The 23,759-nt window shown below is 31.9% G+C and overlaps 1 protein-coding gene and 1 long non-coding RNA gene across 2 annotated transcripts; both read left to right on the forward strand.

The window, feature by feature from the left end:
• The first annotated feature begins 2,086 nt into the window (after nucleotides 1-2,086).
• Nucleotides 2,087-5,078, forward strand: LOC145732742 (enhancer of split m4 protein-like). Its single transcript, XM_081985224.1, has one exon. It carries the CDS (start codon nucleotides 3,681-3,683, stop codon nucleotides 4,170-4,172), a length of 492 nt encoding a protein of 163 aa, XP_081841350.1. The 5' UTR covers nucleotides 2,087-3,680; the 3' UTR covers nucleotides 4,173-5,078.
• A 10,191-nt stretch (nucleotides 5,079-15,269) lies between these two features.
• LOC145733059 (uncharacterized) lies at nucleotides 15,270-17,987 on the forward strand. The gene is made up of 2 exons (XR_014179114.1): nucleotides 15,270-16,841; nucleotides 16,910-17,987. It is a non-coding gene; the product is annotated as an uncharacterized LOC145733059 (long non-coding RNA).
• Nucleotides 17,988-23,759: the final 5,772 nt, after the last annotated feature.

Here is a 23,759-nt window from a genome sequence, read left to right on the forward strand (position 1 = left end):
GTGTACTAAATGTTGATCGTTTCGTTCAGTTTTCATGGATGTTTAAATCTTCAATTTTTTTAAAACAAATTTTTCAATTAAGGGTACTAAAGGAGCTTAATCACCATATGGAAATATATTCGTTGCTGAATACAAAGTTTATTATATTTTTATTAAGTACCTATTATCTATCTGTTATATTCAACTCAATAATCTTCTAGGTCAGGGAGTTTGACCAAATCTTACTGACAAAAAATATTTAATAAGTAACTTAATTTAAAATTAAGTCTTGTTGCCAAAAATGGTATACAATATTTTCTATCTGAAGTATGTCATTGATTTGATGGAACACCAGTTTAGTTGCAGATCAAAGACAATCACTAAAAAACAAACTTTCTTCTTGGATTCAACTGCTTAGATGAATAAGGTCTAATGCGTTCTGAAAAATCATCAACAACCCACAGCTAGTTTATCTGATGATAAATGTAGGGAACCATTCAATCTGATTTATCTTTAAAGTACGTGACTCCACATAGAGCCAAATATTTATCACACATTATGTTGCCGGTCAATATTTACCCAGATTACTTACAGAAAAGCCTGTATAATTTCCAAATTTAAGTTTTATCACATTTTTTCATGGTTGTTGCCACAACAATGTTGTTTTTGCCACTGAACAGCTGGACGATTCAAAGATATTCTATAGTTGGAATCCCTGTAAAGTTATTCGTTTAACTTACAGTAATAACGTCCAGGAATCACATTTTGCAATAAATTTTATTTTAGTTCAGTTTACATGCGGGTTAATAAAACACTAAATTTTTTAAGTTTTTATTAGTACAAACACCCATATCTTCAATGGATTCCTGTAGCATGTAGTACTGTGACATACACAAGTAATAATTACTCGTTTTTGTGGCGAATACTTAATTATGGAGTCTTAAAAGACAAGAACAAGAACCTGAGTGGCTCGAGATAATTGGAAACAATTAAAGGTCCCCTTTAATTTATTACTTCAGTTTTGCTGCATCACTTAATTATTACCGAGACTTGTGCAATGCTGCTGCATTATAAAAAGCTTTTTTGTTTGGTTTTTAGTTCAAACCTTCATTTAAAATCAATGAGTTCTAGGTCTAAAAAGTAAGATGCGACGTAAACCATGTAAATATGTGTTAGTTTTTTTAGTTGAAAGAGACGTAAAGAGGTTGGTATTGTCATTAGGTGAGTTGAAAAACGTAAGTGGGTAATTATTTTTTCAGATCTAAGTTTGTCCTATCCAAAGATGTTTATGATACTCCACTAAAGTTTTCTTCATGATCAGTTCATTTACATGACAAATTACAGACTAAAGATCACACATTTCGTGATGTGTTTTAATTTTTTTGCTTCTGTTTTTTCTCCAAAATACAGGAAAAACAAGGTTTTATGGCATGAAGTTTATTCCAGAAGTTTGTGATAAAAACACTCAGCTTTTGAAAAATTTGAAATAAATTAGAAAACACCTTACATTTTATTAATAGATTATGCTTAAAATCCTTTAACTTTACAGATTGAAAGACAAGGACGTTTAAATATATTAGTATTATAGAAAATAGACTAAACTAGACTAAAATATCGAAAATAGCTTATGTGAAACTTACCCACAATGGTGATTTTTTGCAATATATTTTTTAAAATAAATATTCAAGTCGAGATATTCATTCATAATCAAATCATCTTTGACAAAGACGTAAAACGACATTTTGTCTATCAAAAAACATTTACAAAATTCTAAGAAATCTGCTTTTTGATTTAATCTCCTTACTGCTTAATTCCCAATTAAACATAATTAGTTTTAAATCGCAATGTCATGTTATGAACTGAATTTGTTACGTAGATTTAGTTATGTTAATTATGTGTAGAACAATAATTAAAATTGTCATTGGATTTATATCAATAAACTAATATTACATCAAAATTTGAAAACTTTGCTATGGTAATAATGGCCATAGTTTTATAAAGATGAGCAGTTCAAAGCGTTCACATGAATGTTTGTCAACTTACTAATTTACAGATCATTACAGAATTTTTATACTGCTTAGTTTTGTATTGTCATAATTTTTCCCATATTAAAAATGAGTAAAACTAGTAAAACTCATATTGTTTTAGGTTGAAGAGAATTACTCTATTTACTACTGTGTGGTAGTCATGTCACATGTCATTGTTGTCATTTTAATCCGGATTGGTTTTCAAAACTGTACACATCTCTAAAACATGATCCTCAATCCGCTCCGTTGGTCCAATCCACTTGAAAAAATCTTCTGTATTCTCTATCGGATCAAAGTTTCAATTTGGCGTGTAATATCGATATTATTCAAGTAGATAGAGCTTTATCCGATCCAAGAATCCGTTCAATATTCAGTCAGTAATAAGAAGTTTCTAATTGTACAAGCGTTCTGTCTAATAATAAGGAATGCTACTAAATGGAGTAATTTGGCTTGAAACAAACATTCTAATTCAAATTGTTTTCAAATGTTTGGTTGTTTGTTTCGTTTGGCCAAAAGTTTAGTTTAAACTAGGAAAGTTAACTCATTTTACTACTTTTAGTACAATATTTTAAAACTTTTCTGAAATGCATCAGATGGCCCACTTTTGTGAGGGCAAGAAGCAAAAACAATTGAACAAAAGAACCTGTCTTTCTCCTAACGCACCCCAGTGCACCTGTATTTAGCAAAAAATGGCTCTGTTTAAAATTGAGGGGTTGTAAAACTATTAAAGGGCGCTGAGCAGGGACAATAAGTGCAATAAATATCTCGAGGGGAAACAAGTGTTAAAATTTAGTAGGGTGATTTCAGCAACGTGCCATGTAATTTTCAAGTGTACTCTATGTAAATCGAGATGTTTTAAGGGAATTTTTTGCAAACACACCATCTGTTTTGCTGCTTTTAACGTTCACATTTCTAGAACTTTATCAAAAATTCTTTTATAAGGCATCAAAAGCAATCTGATACAAGTTTGCAAGGCAAAACGGGTTCTTTTTATCCCTTTTCTTGCACAAAACCTTTCTACCTATAACTGGAAACCCTTCAGGTAAACAAAATTTCTTGATGGCACATGCATGATCCGCGACTTACAAAACAAACTTCTTAAAACCTGACAAGGGTCCGTCTTCCCCCTAACTGACCATACATACGTTTAACCTGTAAATACCTCAAGTTTGCACGTGCAACAAGGGACTGTAAAAATCATAATAACCAAAACGGGGTAGAAAAGATTATATATGTGCATAGAGAAGGAGGTAAAAAGGGTCAAGGCAAACACAATAATGTATGAGGGAGTATAAGCGAAATCTTTTAAAAACACCCCTACGTATGCCATCTGCCTTCGTTTTCGTGGGAACCAAGACTTAGTTGCGATTCTCACGGATCTCATCCGAATGAAACACCCTATATCCACATACAAACACATGCTGTCTTTGTTGTATTAAAGCGAATTGAAATGAGGGCGTCTCGCTCGGTACGTTTCACTCCGCTTGGCTCGACCAAATTCGAACACCTGTCCCTATACAGCGTTTCTATAGGTCGAGGGTAGTTCCCTTAGGGTCTGCAGTGACGTCAGCCATCTGATTGCATATAAAAGTGCGCCAGTTTGTACAGGATTCATTCGATTTCGAACTTTCGTTCAGCGTTCTTGCTCAACTCTTGAAAAATTATTAACTAAAAATGGATTTCGTCAACATCAGCAACGACTACGTAGTGTCGTCGAACAACAGTATCAACGACAACAAAGTCAACGCTAAAAAAGTGGCGCGCAGTCCCCTTTACCAAGTAAAGAAGCTAATCAAGTGCTTCCTGAAGAAGAACCCGAAGAACAGCTACAAGAAAAACCCCCAGCCAACGTACTTCCTCGACGACGAGATTGAAGATAACATCGCCAATGAAATATTGGAAAACGAGATCTTCGAGGAGATTGACAGTTGCGAAGAGTTTGCCGGAGTTCCGGTTTACAACGGCTCTTCAGTGGAAATCCTCCCGGTAGTACGTGGTCAAAGGTATGTCCCAGTGCATTTTGCTCGAACTGAAGCCGGCACTTTCTTCTGGACCGCCATGACTTCTCCTGACAGTGACATCGTCAAATGCGGTGACCATAACGCCATTTGCAATTATCAAACTCCTGAGCTGCAAGTGCCTGCCGATCGATGGGCGCAAGCCTGATGATGTTTTTTAGCCGAAACATATTGTGATCGACAGTGCCTTAGGAAGCGTTTTGTGATCTGCCTGATTTGCTCAAGTTTATATTTACCTCGATTTTTCACGCCAATTGTGATATCAAGTTTTAATTTTTACTATTCATAGTTTATATTTTGTAGGAAACTAGGATAAATTTATTTTTTATTAATTAAGACTAGCAAGTAAGACAACATTGTGATGAGAGCTTTAACTAGTTTATAAGAATGTTTTTATGTTTGTCTATACATTTAGGTTAAAAAATATTATTAAAACAAAGATAACACAAAAAAAATCGTTTTACTCAACTTCACTCAAATAAGCTAACGGACTATACATCAATGAAACCTTAAAAAGAAATCACGTGCTAAGGCACACTTTATAGGCGGGAAGGTACCTTCAGGTAGACGTTACAGCAAACCCGCTTAGCATTGGTGGTGCTTTAAAGACCTTGTCACAGTTTAGTAATGACGACAAAAAGAAGAACTGAACTGGGCCGCAGTACTATTAAATCACCTACCTGCATATGGGTGCGGGTACCATCGAAGAGCGGTTCTGGTTTCTTTCTTGGTTTTTAAATTAAACACGTATATAAAGCAGACCAAAACGTTTCTTTCGATAAAATGTTTTAATGAGTTTGTTTTTCGTGTTTAGGCTAGTAAGATTACGATATGTAAATATGACACTTATTAGACGCGTGAGCAGGTCGTTTACGGGTATAGAGTCATATTACTATTTTATTCAAAGGTAAAAATGTTTGTTTTTGAGAATTCCAAATTGTATAAACTTATTGTTTCATCATTGTGTGTGTTGTTTCGAAACAGCCCTGGGCTTCATCGTTTTACCTGAAACCATAATGTAATTACTTTTATTAAAATTACCTTTCTTTCTGAATTATTTCGTTTTATAATTATTGTTTTACCTTACAAATTAACAAAGTTACAGCATTCTTTGTGTAAAGTTGGTTTAAAGTTCCTTTCTTGTTTTTGGATCTGTTTTATGCATGAAATTTTGACATTTTTGTTCCCTGTATATTTTTTCCAAAAATATTTTTTAAGGTTATTTAATGTTTTTCTTTCAAGTTGGTTTGAATGTGTTGCTAACCTTCGAAAATACTAAAATAGTTTCAGTGTGTGTGTGTTCAGGTGGTTTTTAAGGGAAAAGTCGAATGTATAGTGATTTCTCTCACTACGATAAACGATTCCGGAAAAATTAAGAAAAAATATCATTGTTTCAACTTTGACACCTTGCATCTCATTGAAGGCACATTTAAGTTATTTTTGTCACCAAAAAAGTTTTGCAGGTAGGAAAAACATGGACTTGAAAATTATGGTAAATTTACCATTTTTTTAAAATGCTTCTAAAATTTTTAGTTGACGTATTACTAAAATTATATTGACTTTTGCACATTCTGGCAAGTTTTTTTTTATATATCTAGCCTAGTTTTTTTTTTTGGGTTAAAAGATCGTCATAAAATGCATTGAATCTCCTATAAGACGTTTTGCTTTACCGATGCCCTGGTTTTTAATTCCAAATTAAGCAAGCTGTTACATTATTCTCTTTTAAATATCTGGGTAAACGCAAATGATTGTACCATTTTTTTTTGTTTATGTAAAATTTTTAAATTGAGACTATAGATTTAGAATGAAGAGTTAATTTTGAAACTAAAATTTAAAAATAATTATTAGATAACTTGCACTGAAGTAAATTTAGTCAATAGTTTTCAATCTTGTTTTTGAACATTTATTTTTTTTCCTACCAGACACTATTGGTGTTTTATTAAAAAAAAAAAAAATTACCGTTCCGAACGAAATTTAATCAGACTTGTTTCATTTTGTCCCTAAATAAATTAGAAAATATTGGTTAGGAAATAAGCTAAATAACAACATTTATAAAGAATACAATGAGAAATCAAAATAATCCAATGTATGCCAAAATAGAATTATTATTGGAGAACATTTTAAGACTTTTCTGTTTTGCAAATAGGATGCGAAATGTTGGTTTTAAATGCAAATAGACCAGTAACTGTAAATTACCGCAAAAAACTCCATCTCCAACTGTTGTCAAATCTTTGTAACTATCAAGCCGTGATTTATGTTGGTATGTAGTTTTTTTTAACTGTAAACTGAAGACAGAGGAAACAACGGCGTTAATATTCTTTTAATTAAGTAACAATGTCTATTATTGTCTACATAACCAAATAAAACAATACTGGTACTTTTACTTTATGAGTTTGTTAATAATTTAGTTATCTGAAGTGACAATGACTTTAAAAAGATTTTACATAGCAATAAAATTCCTTTCAGTAAGTATTAGTATTATGATATACATAACTGCTACTGAAAAGAACGCTTGAACGGAAGAAGAATGTCAAATAAAGTGTAAACTAATTACATTTTGTCATAATAAAAGTGTGAATCTACCAGCGTGTGCGAAAGATAACATTTCCACACTATTTTGGTTCTCGAAATATAGACTTTTTAGGAATCATTTTCCCAACGCACTAGGGTGGGAAAATAAAATTATATCAGTTTTTGTTTCTTATTCTAAATTATTATTCGATATAATAATTGTTTACTTATTATTAATATTAGTAACAAGTAGGTTGGAGGCAATTCATCACATAAATAACCCATTTATGGTAATTAAGTTTGTAGGTTGTAATCAAGTTTTATTTTTGTACTGAATATTTTTAAGTTCTGTTATATGCTTTAGTTACATACATATGAATATGTATAAAGGAACAATATTGTTATTTCACTATTATTAAAATTTTTATTTTCAATTTCAATTTATCATTTATTTTCAATAGTTGTTGTTTCCAATTATTGGAAACGCTTATAGAAAAAAGCTAAGCGAAAGTATCACTTTCCGCACTTAAAATTTCCGCGTTCATTTTTTGCAAACATTTTTCAATGTATTATTTTATGTAAAACATGTTTTCATCATACTTAAAAATTGAGTATCACTGTGATATTTCACACTACTTCGATAGAAATTAATTACAAATTTAGCGAAATATCTAGCAAATGAAATCTCACACGAACAATAATAATAATAATAACTAAATAGTGATATTTTTAAATTCTTCATTAATTTCATTATTTTTAATTTAATGCAACCCAATTAAAACGATCTTTACTCAGCTTCAGAGAGGTTTTCATTAAGTGTTAAACCAATGAGTAAAAAGAACAGGTATCAGGAGGTAACAATAATACAAATTATAACCCGTTTGTTCATTAAGCGAGGGGGACGGAAGTCCACCATCTTTTATTGCGCATTCGCCTACTGCGCAGTTGAATTGACGCAGTCATTGAAAGTTTGGAGTTTCAAACCCGCAAAAATTTGTTGTTTGTATTTGTTGTAGTATAGTGTTAGTTTGTTTTGTTTGTTTGTGGTTCTTTAACAGTTGAGTTTTGCAAATTTAAATTAAGTTGTACAGTGGACAAGATTAAATTTAGATCTGATAGTGCCAACCGGAAGTTGACGGCCGCCATATTACTCCCCCCGCTGCCCCTTGTTTCTGTCACCCACTTTGTTTGCTATTGCTCCTTCCTGCTATGTTTACATTTTTTTTATTCATTGTGTTAAACCCTGCTGAGCAATTATTTTTAAAACTAGTTGGCAACGTGGCTAAAAAATTGATAGAAAAATCGTTAAATTACGTTAATAAAAAAAATAATTGTCTAAAATCAAATCATCTTCTAATAAATGTTTTGCTTAAAGTTTTAAATCAATTTCAAAAATTTCAATATATCCTTATTATTTTCATGTCTTAAAATAATATCTAATATCTAAGAAATATCTTGAAAACAAAAGATAATAGAATATTTTTCAAAAAAGATTTTGAATTAGCCATATAATTCTATAAAACTTTTCTAATTTAAACATTTTTGTTACTTCAATAATAACTGAGATTCCAATACTGAGCATCGAATTTGGGACAGACTGTATAGCTTTAAATCTCATCACTTATGGTCCACCCTGTATTTTTTAATTGCTTTGTGTGTTCTGTCTGTTGTGTTTATCTGCCTTTTTTTTGTCACATTTTAATTTTCCTTTACATTGTGATGTCTTACTTTGTTTTTCCATATAGTTGTTTTTTTCCAAAATTTTGCTTTGAAAGTACTTGAATCTAAATAATTTCAGAGTTTATTTTTGTATTGTGTTAAGTTTCACTCTGACAATCATGCAAAGTGTCAATTGTTTGAAAAGAATAACTTGCATTTTTTCTGCTTAAATCATGTTTATAATCAAGTTTACTAAAAAAAACCGCCCTCGAAAAAATTGGGTGGTCTTAATCGCTGTTAAATTTTTACCAAAAACTGGAAGGGGGTCATCCAGTATTAAACTGCTGTTATTGGTCAAATTTGAAGTGTTTCTCACACCTGAAAAAAAATCTATAATAAGTTTTTGAATTGTATTATATTTTTTTTAGGTAAAAATGTCTACCTTCCTTAATTCATACTCAATTTTGAGACTGATGTCTTTGTAAATAAAGCTTTTTGTTTTTTTCGCATATAAATTAGCACGTAAAAGTTTGATAACCTTGATAAGACGTATGATTGTACTTACAAAACTGCGAATTTTAATGTAATCACGTAATCTAACAAAATACTAGCTACAATACAAGTGTGTACTTAAGACTTGCAAAACAACGTGAAGTATTTGCTTAATGTCGGCGAAATTAGTTTATGCGTAGGTACACTTTTTTTAAGTTGTGGTATTACCCTGAAATACTCGAGTACACAAAGTACTCGTGACTTTAATTACGTGAACCGATAAAAAGAAAGTGTAAAAATCAAGTTAAAGTGTACGACAAATACAGGGTGATTCAAATAACAAACAACCGTAATAAGTTCGGTTAATTTAGACGAAAGTTGTAAAATTTGGTGACAAGTTCACGATCTCACTGTTTTTTAAATGAGTGTTAGTTTAGATTTTAGAGCAAATGAGGCCTTTCACCATAAAGTAGAAAAAGAACAAAAAATTCTTATTATTTTCTAAAGAGCAGACATTTCCTATTTTTTCTAATTTAGTAGTTTATTATTTATCTTCAATTATAAATTTATTTTTTTCTTTGTTATTGTGATTAAGGTTTCCATTTTATTCAGTAAATTTTAGTTTTTCTAATTCATTATTATTTGTTTTAAGAATTAGAGAAGTTTTTTGAACGTTTTTTGTTTTTTTTAGTTGAATTTACGTGGAACAAAAAAACGTCACCATAAAACGACAAAACAACGACAGTTAGGTACTCATATGTCGGATTTTTACGTGACTGCAACGTTTCTTAATCAAAGTTCATTCCACGTTACACATTTACCATTTTTATAACACGTTTGTATTTAACTCAAATTCAACGTTGATTTGTATGTTACTTTTAAACGCAAATATATTAACAAAACATTTAATTACATTTGCACACCAACGTAGATAATCATCTTTTAAGACGATTCAAGAAAACAATTAATTTGGTGTTTACGTAGGACAATCTGTCATTATAACGCATTTTATGCATTCTGCAACTAACAAAATCAACCAGAGAGCTTTCTCAATGAAGATCTCATCTAAATTACACTTACCAACTAATTTTTTATTAAAAAACCACAAAAAAAAACTGTTAAAATGAACAAACAAATGGTAGTTTTATAACCTAATTTTGTCCTACCAACAGCTGACGGTGACAGTTTTTTAAATTCTTTACTACAACGTTTCTTTGACGTAGTTGTGCTTATTGGTTAATAACGTTAACTAGTTGTTGATGATTTGTTGCAAACGTTAAATTACATCAACGTTGCGGTTGCAGGTTAATTCAGGCGACATTTTTACTTTATTTTAACGTTTCCCAATATTCTAAATTCAATGTTCGGTTGCGTTTCATTGCAACGTTTCTCCAACATGGTTGTGTTTACTGGGCACTATTTTTCAGGATCTATACATAATTACAGGTACTGTACAAAAAATCAAACCAAATTAGGGCATTATTTAATAGAAGAACCATTTTACATTCCTACATTAGTTTTTACATTTAAACATATAATTTTAAATAGCAAAGCATCAAAGCCTTTAATAGTTTTACATATACAATAATATACACTCAAAATTAAGTAAATAACGTATAATATAGTTTCACCATAGTATTCAGTGCCATCTTATACTGTTATTATACTGTTATCTTCTTATACCTATGCTATGGGTAGGCTAAATTAGTTTGCAGCATTGCTCGTTTATCTGTTTAATTTCTCCTTTTTGTAATAGTCAAGGAATTTATTACAATAAATTTTATTATTATTATTATCATTGTATTTGAGAAATCAGGAGAATATATTTATTTTATGAATTCAAAGCGATACTACGAGTTCTACCAAACGGTTACTCATCATAACTACTTCTCTTATTTAGACACCCTGTATAAAAAATTTGATAGCCTAAAACGGTCTCAAAAAACTGACAAAAAACGTTTTGGAAAAACAATTTTTATTTAATATTTCTGACTGAAACCGAACAAAATTTGGCCACAGAACTTGTCAAATTTTACATCAACTTTTGTCCAACTTATCCAAATTTTTACAGTTTTTACTAGATCACAAACAATTGAACCACTGTTCTGTGTACCTCCAGAACACATTTTCATTACCAAAGTTCATGTTATGGGAACAGATTGTTGAGAAAAATAAATCCTGAAAGAGAAAATAACGTAAATGACGAAAACATCCACATGTGGTTGATGAGTACGTTTACTACCGGTAATCATTTCTTGGTTTAAATTTCCTTACAAAGTGTCATACCCACTACACTAGTTAACCTTGCTTGTATTGCTGTAGTGGATACCTAATTGCTTAGAAAAGACACATTTCGAAAAAGTGGATAATTAATTTGAACTACACGTAAGCTGCTGATGTAAACGTAGTCAACGTCTGACGTTTTCTCACGCCAGTTTTTGGATGGCAGATTTTTTCCCGGCTTTTTTCGACACACTTGTGCAACGAACATTTCACCGATCCCACGGGTGTGCACATGTGTTCCTCAAACCATTCCAATTATATTTATTTTTAGTTAAACTTTCAGGAACATCAACTTCTGGGGTTAAGAGCGGTCTTTTTGAAGCTTTTAACTTCCAAATTCATTTTAACTGTAACCATAACGTACAATAGTACTATAACGCACTCCTCCAGGTGCAATGGGCATAGTAAATTAACAAAAGTTGCCGTTTAGCTTCTTCAAGGAGTTAGGAATAATGGCGAAACTACGTTAGATACGCTACATCCGCATTTTTTTACAACACTAACCTTCTAAAGTACTTTTCAATGGGACTGAAACCATTCAGCGTGTGGGTACTTTTAGGAAATCCAACTATAAGGTTTCAAAAGCTTTATAGGAGATACGCATTGTCGCATTGTTGGGTTGAAGAAGTTTTGTAAAACGATTTCTTAAAATGTTAAGAATGTGTGTTGGGTCATTCATTGAAGGAGTGTGCTTTGTAGAGTAGTATTGGTTTTTACTACAAATACGTCTTGGAAGGTTTCTAAGAAACACACATTAATATGAAACGGAGAGCACTTGGCACAGTAATTTATTGACAAGTGAATAATTGGGTTCGGAAAGTATAAATTTACTTCAAGTACGTATGTAATTTTTGCAACCGATTTTTAGTTCAACTTTACGCAAGTTTCCAAGACAGTATTAATAATCCAACTAATGCTGTAATACTGGCACAGTTTGGTTTAATGTTGGAAAAAGGATTTTTAAAGGTATAATTTATTGTTGTTCAAAAATTTTATAGATCGGTTATTTTAATAAGAACTAAATGCCGTAAAATTTTTTTAGGGTGTGTTTGTATACTGTAATAAGGACATTATCAAAAAAGAATTTCTAGTTGTATTCACATTCACATTCAAGACATTTTCCTGTCTATTACATTGTTATGTCAGTCTTCCTTTGGTTGAGTTTCCATATACACATTATGTATTATTTTCTAACAATGGCCAGTTTGATAGGCCATTCCAAAATAGCGTCATTGACAGTTAAACAGGACGCCGCCATATTTGTTAAGGAGTACACTAGTAACGTAGTAAATTGTTTTTTTTTAGATAGATTTTACTCGATATTTAAATATTATTGAAATGTTCTGAGAAAAGCTTTTAGTGCTTACCAGTAAACCAGCAAGGATAAACTAATTGTGTGATAGTACCTAATATACAATTGTATGTGCTGCTTGCTTGAGGGAAAAAAAGTATAGAAATCTCCATGAAGGAAGGAACGCTAGTAAACTTATAAAATATAAAAGATCTTAGCTTTTGTAGTATTGTTAATAGTAAAACAGGCGAAAACGACAGGAATGGAGATTAGTTGCAATGCATTCAAAAGACAAAATACTAATCGACAAACACAAAAAACAATCTCAAATTATAATTTTTCAGTTAATTGAGCGCGAGTTTGATTAGGTTAGGTTTTATGTAAGACATTGAAATTAAGTAACAAGGTGAATGATGAACACCTAATTATTATAATTGTTGTATTGAATAATTATAATTATTTTTATCAGTATATGTATAGGGTGTTACAGGATACGTAATATAAACTTATAGAGCAAGTAGGGATTGCTAAAATAAGAGGGAAATATTCTGTCGAATGTAGATATATGATGTTTGTGCTTTACTTATTGAGATATAATGAAGCATTAAATTTTAAAACCTATTTAGATTTTTTGTTTTACTTTATGCACATTCTGATATTTTTTTTAATTTGGTTATGTCTACAGGCTTGCATCGTTTTTAACGTGTCTAACAGTTGTAAGAATATACGGGCACAGATTCGAGGAAATGTTTTTCTAGAGGCCTATTTTTGCTCAATTCTATGTTCAATTTTGAAACTAGTTTATCCTTTTCATTTTATCGTATTTGCCATCGTTTTAGAATTATATACTAAAGAATTAGAAACAAATCAATTTTGGCTTAATTCCAAAGCCAAAATCCATGTTCAGCCAATTCCAAAACGTACCTACGTATGAAAAATTTATAAGTCATGTAGGAACTACAAAAACAAGCGAGAAATGGCTGTAGACATATGCAGTTTAAGTTGTAGTATTTGTTTTACATATTCGGTAACACCCTGTAAATACTCAAACGAAAGAAAAGGTGCTCTATTGCAGTTATAAGTTAATAAGTATTCAATTTTCAAGACAAATCTGTTTAAAGTATTGTTTTACTTGAAACCTATAAGAATAAGAAGCATGAATGAAGCACATGATAGTGTCTTTATATACTTTCATAAAGTTCATAGTACTTGAACTTCACAACAACAATACAGCAATTGCGGTAATATTTTTGTGTCAAGTTTTCTTATTTTTATCCGACGATTTTTTCAAAACTCACTGAATTGTTCAAATTCATCTAACATAAATTATATGCAGATTATCAAAATTATGTACTTTGCTTCAAAACATCTTCCATTTAATCGATGGTTAATCTCTGGTAGGAATATTCTCCCATCTAAATCATTTGTGATGATTTGCTACTGAGATATTCATTGTAAAACTAGCCCTAAAGGAATAAAAAAAATGGTATAATATGACTCAGAGACCACTTTATTCCCCTAGAAATTAAAATCTCCGATAGGTATTCTTAAAAAGGAAAATAACAAAAAGGGATTCATCTACCTGTACGTTACGTGGACCGTATCTAATCATTACATCCTGTCCGGTCACCGCCCACCTCACTTAGAGACTTTTAGGGGCCTTTTTTACACCCCAACCGATATTCACGTGCACGTGATTTGCCCCAGGCTATCTATAAAACGACCTTAACCAAAGGACCCATAGAGAGATTAGCCAAGTTCAGGGTAGGACTCCATAATCTTCAACTTTTACCACTTTTACTGTCTTATTCCTTTTGTAGTAAACGACTACTCTAATTTAAGTAGTAATAAAATCATTGGTATAATCACAGTATAAGAAATGTTTTAAACACTTAAAAAAATTTAATAGTGATAGAGGAAAGTGTATTTTAATAATTGAAGTACGGGTCTGGTTCTGATGGTTGTAATTAATAACCGAAGGAGGCAAGAAATAAAAAAGGTTTTTCGACTTGATTTTTGCCAAAGAATTGATGACCAGGCCGATTAGATGGAATGATGGTTATAAATGGGGGTTTTCGATTATTTTAATCACCGGGTTTTTTTGTGTAGGTATAATGTTTATTTCCTACCTGTTGAGGTGTCTGAAGTTAATCACACACAATAGCAACCTTCAGTTTGATGAAACTTAGATAATCCACATGAGTTATAGGAAAATAATGGCCATTAAAATATATCATTCCTACGCCAAGTCATTAGCGCCCCCGTTGTCTTTAATGTCATGTCACGCGGGTTAAAAAAATCATGAATAAAAAACCTTCCAAGATATAGAATTTCACAAAAGATGGGACTAGAAAAGCACCCCCATATATTCCATATTGATTAATGAACGATCTAATGAACAGGGTGTAACCGAAAGACACGCATACTTAGGGAACAATATCTCGCAGAAACCTGATCCCCCCTCTGATGGTACGTCTAGACAAGGCTATGTCACAAGATGTCGTTTGTGCACTTGCCGGTGTCAATTACTGTTTATGTCTCCATGTCTGAGATTTATTTTTAGACGGTGGTTGTTTGGAACACATGGAGTTACTTTTAAATCTTTACCTTACATACATATTCTTGGGTATTGTTTGTGGTGTAATTTAAGATATAGTGAAACTCTTCTAATAATTTTGACTGCCCTAACCTAAATTTGACCAAAAATTAATTCATATTATTGTTTTTGGCCTAAAGTCATTACTATCATTTGATTTGTTTTCTACTGCGACGTATTTTCTATTATTATTACTGCTACTACTATTTTCTGCAACATCATTCAGATACCAACATTAAATTACCTTAGAAAAGACTCTAATGAAATACGGCCTAATTCAGGGAGTTTCGTAAAAGTTGAGCAGAAAATAGCAATGTCTTAAATTTTGATTATAAACATTTGTCAAAATACCCTTTTTAAGGCCCAGTTGTACAACAATAGTTCAACTCTTGAACCTGGTTCAAGTTAAAAACGTCATTTTGACAGCAATGATGTCTTTGAACGTCATGACGTCATGATGTCTTTGAACTGCATTTGTACAACCGGACCTAAGAGTGCTACGTCATTAAAAAAATATTTAATTATTATTAATTTAAATTCTGTGCAATTAGTCAGCTCAATCTTTTTAAAACAATTGTTCCGCTCTTTCTTTATCAGTTCGTCTTTTTTTTAAATTCCTAAGCCATTAGCCATCTCAATCATTTCAAGACATTCTTCCTCTCTTCTTTTATCAGTTTGTCTTCTTTGAAAACTTTGGGCAATTAGTCAGTTTCCACTTTTCTCTAGAAAATTCTCGACAACTTGCCAGAACACACATTCTTTCATTCTTCTTTTGGATATATTCATATAGCCAGCACAATCTTTGTATCACATATTATTCAAAAAATTCTGGGAAATTAGCCTGGGTAACACATTCTTCTAATCTTCTTTTATTTTAAGCTAGTAATCAGCACAACATTTTTTTCATTTTTAAGCTTAGTCAGCACCATCTTATCAACACATTCTTCTACTCTTCTGTTGAAAGTTTTGGGCAATTGGCAAACTCAATCATTTCAACACATTCATCCGTCGCGTCGGTCTGTTGAAAACTTTAGACAATTACGCAAATTATTAATTTTGACACATTCTCCTACTCTTCTTATAAAAATTTAAAGCGATTAGCCAGCTCAATTATTTTAAAACATCCTTTCGCTTTTTCTTTATCAGCGTCTTCTTTGGAAATTTGTTTTTTAATTTCTGAGCAATTAGCCTTCTTAATCATTTCAACTCATTCCTACGCTTTTCATAGCAATGTATATGTATAGTAACAAGTATATACAAATTGTTGAAGAAAAAATAATTGCTTTTTGATCATTTCAAACTGTTTTTATAGTAATTAAAAATATGCCGGCATTATATCTAAGTCAGTGTAAGTATAACAAAAATTCTCATAAAAGAACCCAGAATTTCTCCAATTTATCCAAAGAAAAAAAAGAATAACAATTTTACAAAATCCTTTTCTTTTTCAAACCGTTGAAGCTTTACTTACTGTAAAACTTTAGGACAAAATTTGTTAATAGTGTTCGGAGCATGAGGATATTCAAATTTTAAAAGTTATAAGGTGGGTGAAGTAAACTGTATTTAGCTACAAGAGCAGTTTTACTTTAACCATCTCTCTATCCCTTGCAAAGTCCGAGACACCCACACTTTCACTACATTCAGTCGAATTTTCGACTTGTTCGGGTATAATTTTATCATAATCAGATACACTAATGAGAATCTGGTGTAAAAATGAGTGAATGTAGCTTGATATCATCACCATTTTATCAACAATTTAAAACTAGCTGGCTAAATTTAGCATTATTTTTTCCAGTAATTAATTATACAACCAATCTCTGATCTTTGTCAACGCATCCTTATTAAGATACCCCCATCGTCATCCCACGCTTCTCGTTTTTCTCAGACCGTTAATTACCCGCCAACAAACAACACGTGGTAAGCGACATTCTTTGCTGAAACTTAATCGCCTTGTTCGACAAAACGGTATGGCAAATTTGTATTTATAGGTAAGTATCGTTTGATAAAAGAAATACGGATGAGCAATATAAAGCCACAATTATATGCCTATAACCAGCTAAGCTATTTTTCGTATCATTGAATCTACGTATCCTTCCATACACAAGCAAACGAAGTCTCGGAAACGTGGGGCGTCATTTTAACACGCTCCAAACCGGTCCTGCCGCTGAGAAATAAGAAGAAGAAGAAGCGTGTTCCATTCTTTGTTGTTGTCGTTCGGCAGCAGGTCTACCTGAAGATGCCATCAGCAGGACAAAGCAACAGCGTCTTCTTCGACTGATTTAATGGACAGCTCGAACATAAAAGGATTTTAAATCTGGATGGTTGATTGTCAGACAACGGTGATGGATGCTTGTATGCGTTGTCAGATATTGAATAATAGTACGAGACGTTCAATCTTTTAAAAGATGTGTCGCCTGCAATTTCATATACAGTACAGTTCATTTCACTACTTTTACTATTATTTTCTTGACTATGTTTTGGGTTTTTTAACTTTAATCCAAAAAAAGTTTTAATTGTATTAAGAGCAACAGTTTAGTCTGCTGGTCCAATCAGAATTGGCATGTTTTCATTTGTTTCGGATATACAGAAGATTTTTGGAAATTGGCCATATTCGATATTTCAACTGTAATTTAAGTTAACAAAAAACTGAAAAGTCAAGAAGGTACATTTTGAAGATTACATCTAAAATTTTCGATATTTGCCAGCTTGATTTGACCTGAAGATAACTGTCCACACTTTTAAGATAAGTTTTACGTGCTCTTTGACTCTTTATTGCTGGTTTTGGTTTTTGAAAGGAATAGTCAACATTTCCAAAACAACATGACGTGACAATTTCTCTGTTTATTAATATTACTTTTTGCCTGATTTAGGATAAAACAGAAATTTAGAGATATTTGTTGCAATTTTTGATAATATTGGAAGGAGTATTGACTGTGAAAACAGTTCTAAATGTCTGTAGTAATTATTCAGCAAGTGACAGGTTTTGGTATTTTTCAGTAGTAAGTAATTGCAAGTATTTTATGTTTATTATAGTCCAGTTTTGTGTCTATTATGACATTTGTTAAATTAATTATTGTTGTAAATAATTCCCAATATTCGTAACTGCAACTTGTGCAAATAAACGTTTCAAAGAACACGAGACCTGTTTTGACTTTGTATTTTTGCGGTTTTTGACATTTAGACACTCGTATGTGGTAAGTACCCCTTTATATTCATATAGAGAAATTAAAAATTCAAAATGCCAAAAGTCAAGAGTCTTAAAATGTTAACTGGTTTATCAATAGAAATAAAAATGGTATATTTGTATATTAGATAGAAATGCAAACAAATGATGAGAATGAGTTAATCTTTTAGAGCTCTATTTGAGTATTGTTTTCCTATTTGGCAGTGATTAAACAATGTATTTTCTAGCAATTGGAGAGGGCGAAGATTATCTATGAAGTGGCCCATTAGGTCTACAGGTTTGACGCCATGTGACTTTTTATATGATGATAATTTAATTAAATTATAAAGAAGTATCAGAATATCAACCAAACAATTTTGCAAATCTTAATTATTGAGTGGAAACATTCAATTAAGTTTTCCAAAAGTAAGTTGATTGTACTGGTGACTGTCACTTTTTTTTTCCTTCACTGTCATATTTGACGTAAGTGACAGAAAGAAAATGGTTGCTTGTGCGCTAGCAAATTGAGAGGTTTCTGGCAGCCTTGGACATTGTCAGATGCTTCTGACTCTTTTCAATGGCCTTTTAGTAGTCTCTGACGCTATTAGAGGCTTTTGGCACTTACAATGACTTTTTAGGAGCTTCTGGTGTTGTCACGGGCTTCTGGCAAGGTCACGTGGCTTTTCAAAAAACTTCTGCTACTTTCTAATGACATTTTAGTGGTCACTAATACTTCTAGAAGCTTCTGGCCTTTAAAAATGATTTTTTTAGGAGCCTCTGGCATTTTTAGAGGCTTCTGACACTTAAATTTACTTTTTGGGAGCCTCTGGCGCTTTTAGACGTTTCTTGAACTGTCAGGTGACATTTTAAAGGCTTCTGGTACTTTCTATTGACATTTTGGTGGTCTCTGATACTTCTGGCACTGTCACATGATCTTTCAGAGGCGTCTGACACTTAAATTTACTTTTTAGGTGCCTCTGGCGCTTTTAGACGTTTCTGGAACTGTCACGTGACACTTTAAAGGCTTCTTTCTGGTACTTTCTAACAACATTTTAGTGGTTTCTGATATTCTTAGAGGCTTCAGAGTCTTCTGACACTTTGTAGTTACATTTTAGTGGTCTCTGATACTTCTGACACTGTCACGTCATCTTTCAGAAACTTTATGCACAATGTATAATATTATTAGTCTGTTCTTGAATACAAAGTAAATTCCAATTGTCCAACAAACCCATTCAATAGCTTATTGTTGAAATTAACTTTTTCAAGGAAAAATGCATATGTACTTAATTTGTATATAGGACAGATGACTTAAATTGAGCTGTTGAAAATTATACATACATATGACGACCAATTTCTTAATTTTAATATTTGTCGAAAGGTACAACAGCTTAACATGTGTGGTCCCTTATGCCGTTTGTGGTTTGCCATCAACACCGATAACAATCAAAACCAAACAGTAACTATACCGAGAACACTAAATACCGCAGCATTTTAATTTTTCACTGCATGTCTGCCAAACCAATTTTAGCGCTCAACAAGTACGATAATGACACCTTTTTTACGAGAAACACAAATGCATATTTAGTACAGATGTTTATATTATTTTCGGAAAACATTCACGTGTTTAGTATTCATTCCGCAAATAGCTTGAAGATGTTTTATTATTGTAATTTCTTATTTTGTAGACGCATATAATAATTTGCACTTTTTTGACTTAACAATGCAGATTGTATGATTTGCACAAAACGCCAAACCTCAAAATGTTAAATCCCCATGAAAAAAACCACTTATTTAAGTAAACTTGCAGGCAATTTGACAATTGAACTTAATAAATAAATTTGTGAATATTACGTTGTGGTTAAAAGATACAGGTGATATGAATGGTAAATGCTTTTTGTTTGGTTTTATAGGGTTGAGTAAAACCAGAACAAATTTAAACTGCAATATAATCTTCATAACTTCTAAAGGGTGTGTTAACGGGAATTGCTTTATTAAACAGAGTGGTAGTCGGAAACTCATGAATTATTATTAATTGAATTAAATTCTCTTTTCGTAGTATTACATTTTTAAATGTCGCTTGAAAGACTACATTAGAAATTAGCGGATTTTATGTCAAAAATTTCATTTTATCTGCAACCAACATGTAATAACAATCTTATCCATCCTTGTTGTGCATGTTTTGTTAACTTTGTTATTTTGCATATTTTACTAAAAGATAATCTGCATACTGCAATACGCAGACAAAATTGCATTGTATTTTTCATTTTCGAATATATATACGTTATAAATATAATGTATAATTTTATTATTCTTTTTTTAAATTTTATTATTTTATATAATTGTGTATAGTTTCGTTGTGTAATTGTGTAAGTGTCGTAACCATAGTGTAACGCTTTAAATTGTTTTTTGTTCCTTTTTAAACATTTTATTTCAAGCTTTTGCTTATTTTATATCATTATTTTCTACAACTCTTTAAATGTATTGTTGCTCTTTCTAAGTGGTTAGTGGTCAGTTTTTTTACATTTGGTATGATATTTTTGCTATTCTTACCTTTTTACTAAAAATATTATTGGCTAAAAATATTTTTTTTACAATAATAAGTAAGGAATAGACAGATGATGTGCTAGTTTTGTTTCTCAGCGTATAATACATTGTTTTGGTTCATATTTTTATAGCAAACCAATAAAATTTTTTTTTTACTCATACAGGAATATTGGTTAATTTTTCAACAGTTTCGAGAACAGATAAATGAAATAGTCCAATTATAGGCAGTATTTGCCGTATTATATGAAATACCTAAACCAATCACAGGCAATTTTCAGCGTGCGATATGAAGTAGACCAATAATTAGAGCTAATTTTGACTTTTAAAATCACTTCTTTTGTCTGTTGACATCAAAACATTGCATTTTGGCTAAGCTTTTGGAAAAAAAAAACAAACTTTTTTAAGTTTTAAATAACTGTTCAAATAATATACTGTGTGTTCGTAAATTGGTGTCACAAACTGTAAAAAAGATCCAAATATATGAGAAAAAGGAACTATAAACATAACTTCTGGAATGCCTTTTCTTTGAAATACACAATAAATAATATCGTTTTTTGTACATATTTCCGGAACCGTTTGTCGTACTGAGAGCACCTTTTGCAGAAATAGTCTCCTAGAAAACGCAGTTTTTTAGTATAAATCGTTATGTAATCGTCTAGTATAAAAGATTTTGGTTTAAAAACTTCTCCGTCACTGAAAACACACTGCTCTACAATAATCCCCTCCTACAACGGATTCAATGACCGCATTGATTGTTCGTTACCGGTAAAGAAGCTCACCTACTCCTGGTGCATTAACATTTTTCCCAAATTTTCCATTCAACCAAACTCCATCCATTCAAACAAACTCTTTCTTTTCTTCTTAATTACAACACCAGCAGTTAAAATAGCACCAATTGAGTGAACATTGGTAGTGGGTGGTAGTTTTTGAAATTTGTTTGCTTTCTTGAATAAACCTGTTTAGTTGTCGAACGTATTCTGCTCTTTTTCCCTTATACTCAATAGAGTTCAAAGTAAAAGGTTCATAATAAACTTCTTTCACTGCAAATGACTTCCCTTCCAAATAACTGGCAATAGTGGATATGGATACCTCTTTCTTTAAATTTACGCGTACTTTTTCTTGAACTTTCTTTAATGTGATATCATATTCGTCTTCAAACTATGATATGAAAAGCAAAATTTTCTCCTCCTGTAGAAGTTTGGGTTTTACTACGCCTTTTTTAATGCTTCTTTTCTGCCCAATCTCACCCAATGAAAAGCGGTTTTATTTCCCAGTCTTCACCTTTATTTGCGCATTCTGTGATTCGTCTTCTGTCTTAATTATTGTTGTAATTTCCCTGTTGCAGCACGACATAGCGAATACTGGACCAAAGAATTCGTAGCATGACATTTTTGGTGAAGTTGCTGTCCAGAGGAAAATATTTAAACTAATGCTGGAACATTGAAACCCGGCAAATGGCACAATTGTCTTTAAATTCCATTTGGAAAGTACGTATAGAAATATATGACCTAACTTTGGCAATAGATATCAAACTTTGTCTTAGAATAGTATTTGACTTTACAGAGTGCACCTATCAAATACCTGTATGACAGTGAACGTTTATCAGAAAGCACAGTTTTCAATAGTTGGAGCTAACTAAGTTTAGTCGAATTTTATCCCTGTAAAAAAATGTATTTCAAAATATATTAGAATAGACGTGCATCCTGTTTATACCAAAATTATAGTTTAGAAAACTTAATTAGACTTGATATTCTTTCTGAATTACAATTAACAATTTTTGAATTATAGTTGGTGGTTTCTGAATTATATACTGTTTTGTTTATGATATTACACCCTTAAAGCAATCTTTTCAACAAAATTGAATAAAACAAACAATGCAAAGGGGAAAATCAAGAATCGTTCGACCCTCCTTTGACCTACTAACCCAGAATAATTAGACCGTTGGCCTCCCAAAATCGGCACAAGGGCAACACGTGAATTCGGGACACGCACTTGTTCACGTGCCCTTTCCTTCCGGGGTCTTTTGTTTCCTTCCGGCCGCGATTTGAAACGAGCGGGAATGTCAAGGTAGGGTCGTGGTGATGTGCCCTTCATCAAGGACTCGTGCTATTGACCCTCACAGTTCAGGGGTCCGCCGCCCTTCCGATTTAATTTGTGCGTGGTCGGAAAATGTTTCGATTGCTGTTTGTTGTTGAAAGGCGGACACGTGCGTTGACGTCAATACAATCAACCGTGTACGTGCCAAACCGTAATTTTAGGGCAAAAAACAACATTCAAAATACATTTTGCCTTTAATGAAACGAACGTGACAAATATCGTTTAGTCGAGTTGATACAAGCGAGAAATTAATGAGACCATTAGCTTTATCAACGTTTGTCGTTTTTCAGGAAATCCTTGCACGTGGTAGTTTTAGTAAATGATTAATTTGTGTTATACAATACGGTGTAAGTATGGGAATCTCGCAAACGGTGAGAGAAGGACGGTTAAATTAAGGCAAAATTTAAGTGGAAAACTCTTGGAATATTCCCAAAAAGGTTAAATTACAATAAATAAGCAAATTTTGAAAATGCTATTGTCATTGTTCCTCACCGTTCCTCAAATTATTGTAAGAAAATTAAGATTATTCAAAAATTCAGTTTTCTGCGTCGATCTTCGGAAAGGTCATCAATCTTCTCTTCTATCCTTTTTGCGACATTGCAAAACTGAATTTTATCACATGATAATCACATGACGATGCAAAAATTGAATAGGGCATCAAATATGATATTGTCACGTTGTAGAGGAGGAAAAGTGGCAATATTAAAATGTAATTATTTTCACTTATCAAATAAAACAAAATTAAAGCGAATTTTCAAAATATTTGTTCTGATACCTCTGAAACTATTCTTTTGAACTCCAAAATGAGCAATTTTGCCATTATCTAACCAACTCTGTATCTCTTACCGTTTTCGAGCTCCTCCCTGTATATTATGTTTGACGCACTTGCACAATTATTATAGTAAAAGTTTTGTAAAGAAATAAAAAAAAAGGTAATTCCAGTATTTTTTGTTTGAAGGACATAGTTATTATTGGGAGTTAAAACGGATAATCATAAGGAGCTTTCAAGAAAAACTACCAGTAAAGTATTTAAGCATCTCTAATAAGGCAAAGAAGCTTTTCGATTGTAAAATGTCGATTATTAAGCAATTAAAGTGATTAT

This window comes from Ips typographus, linkage group LG1, assembly GCF_016097725.1.
Source record: "Ips typographus isolate SLU linkage group LG1, UJ_Ityp_2.0, whole genome shotgun sequence".
Taxonomy (NCBI): domain Eukaryota; kingdom Metazoa; phylum Arthropoda; class Insecta; order Coleoptera; family Curculionidae; genus Ips; species Ips typographus.

Coding starts and splice junctions, on each gene's coding strand:
- LOC145732742 (XM_081985224.1), top strand. CDS start 3,681: ATGGATTTCGTCAACATCAGCAACGACTACGTAGTGTCGTCGAACAAC.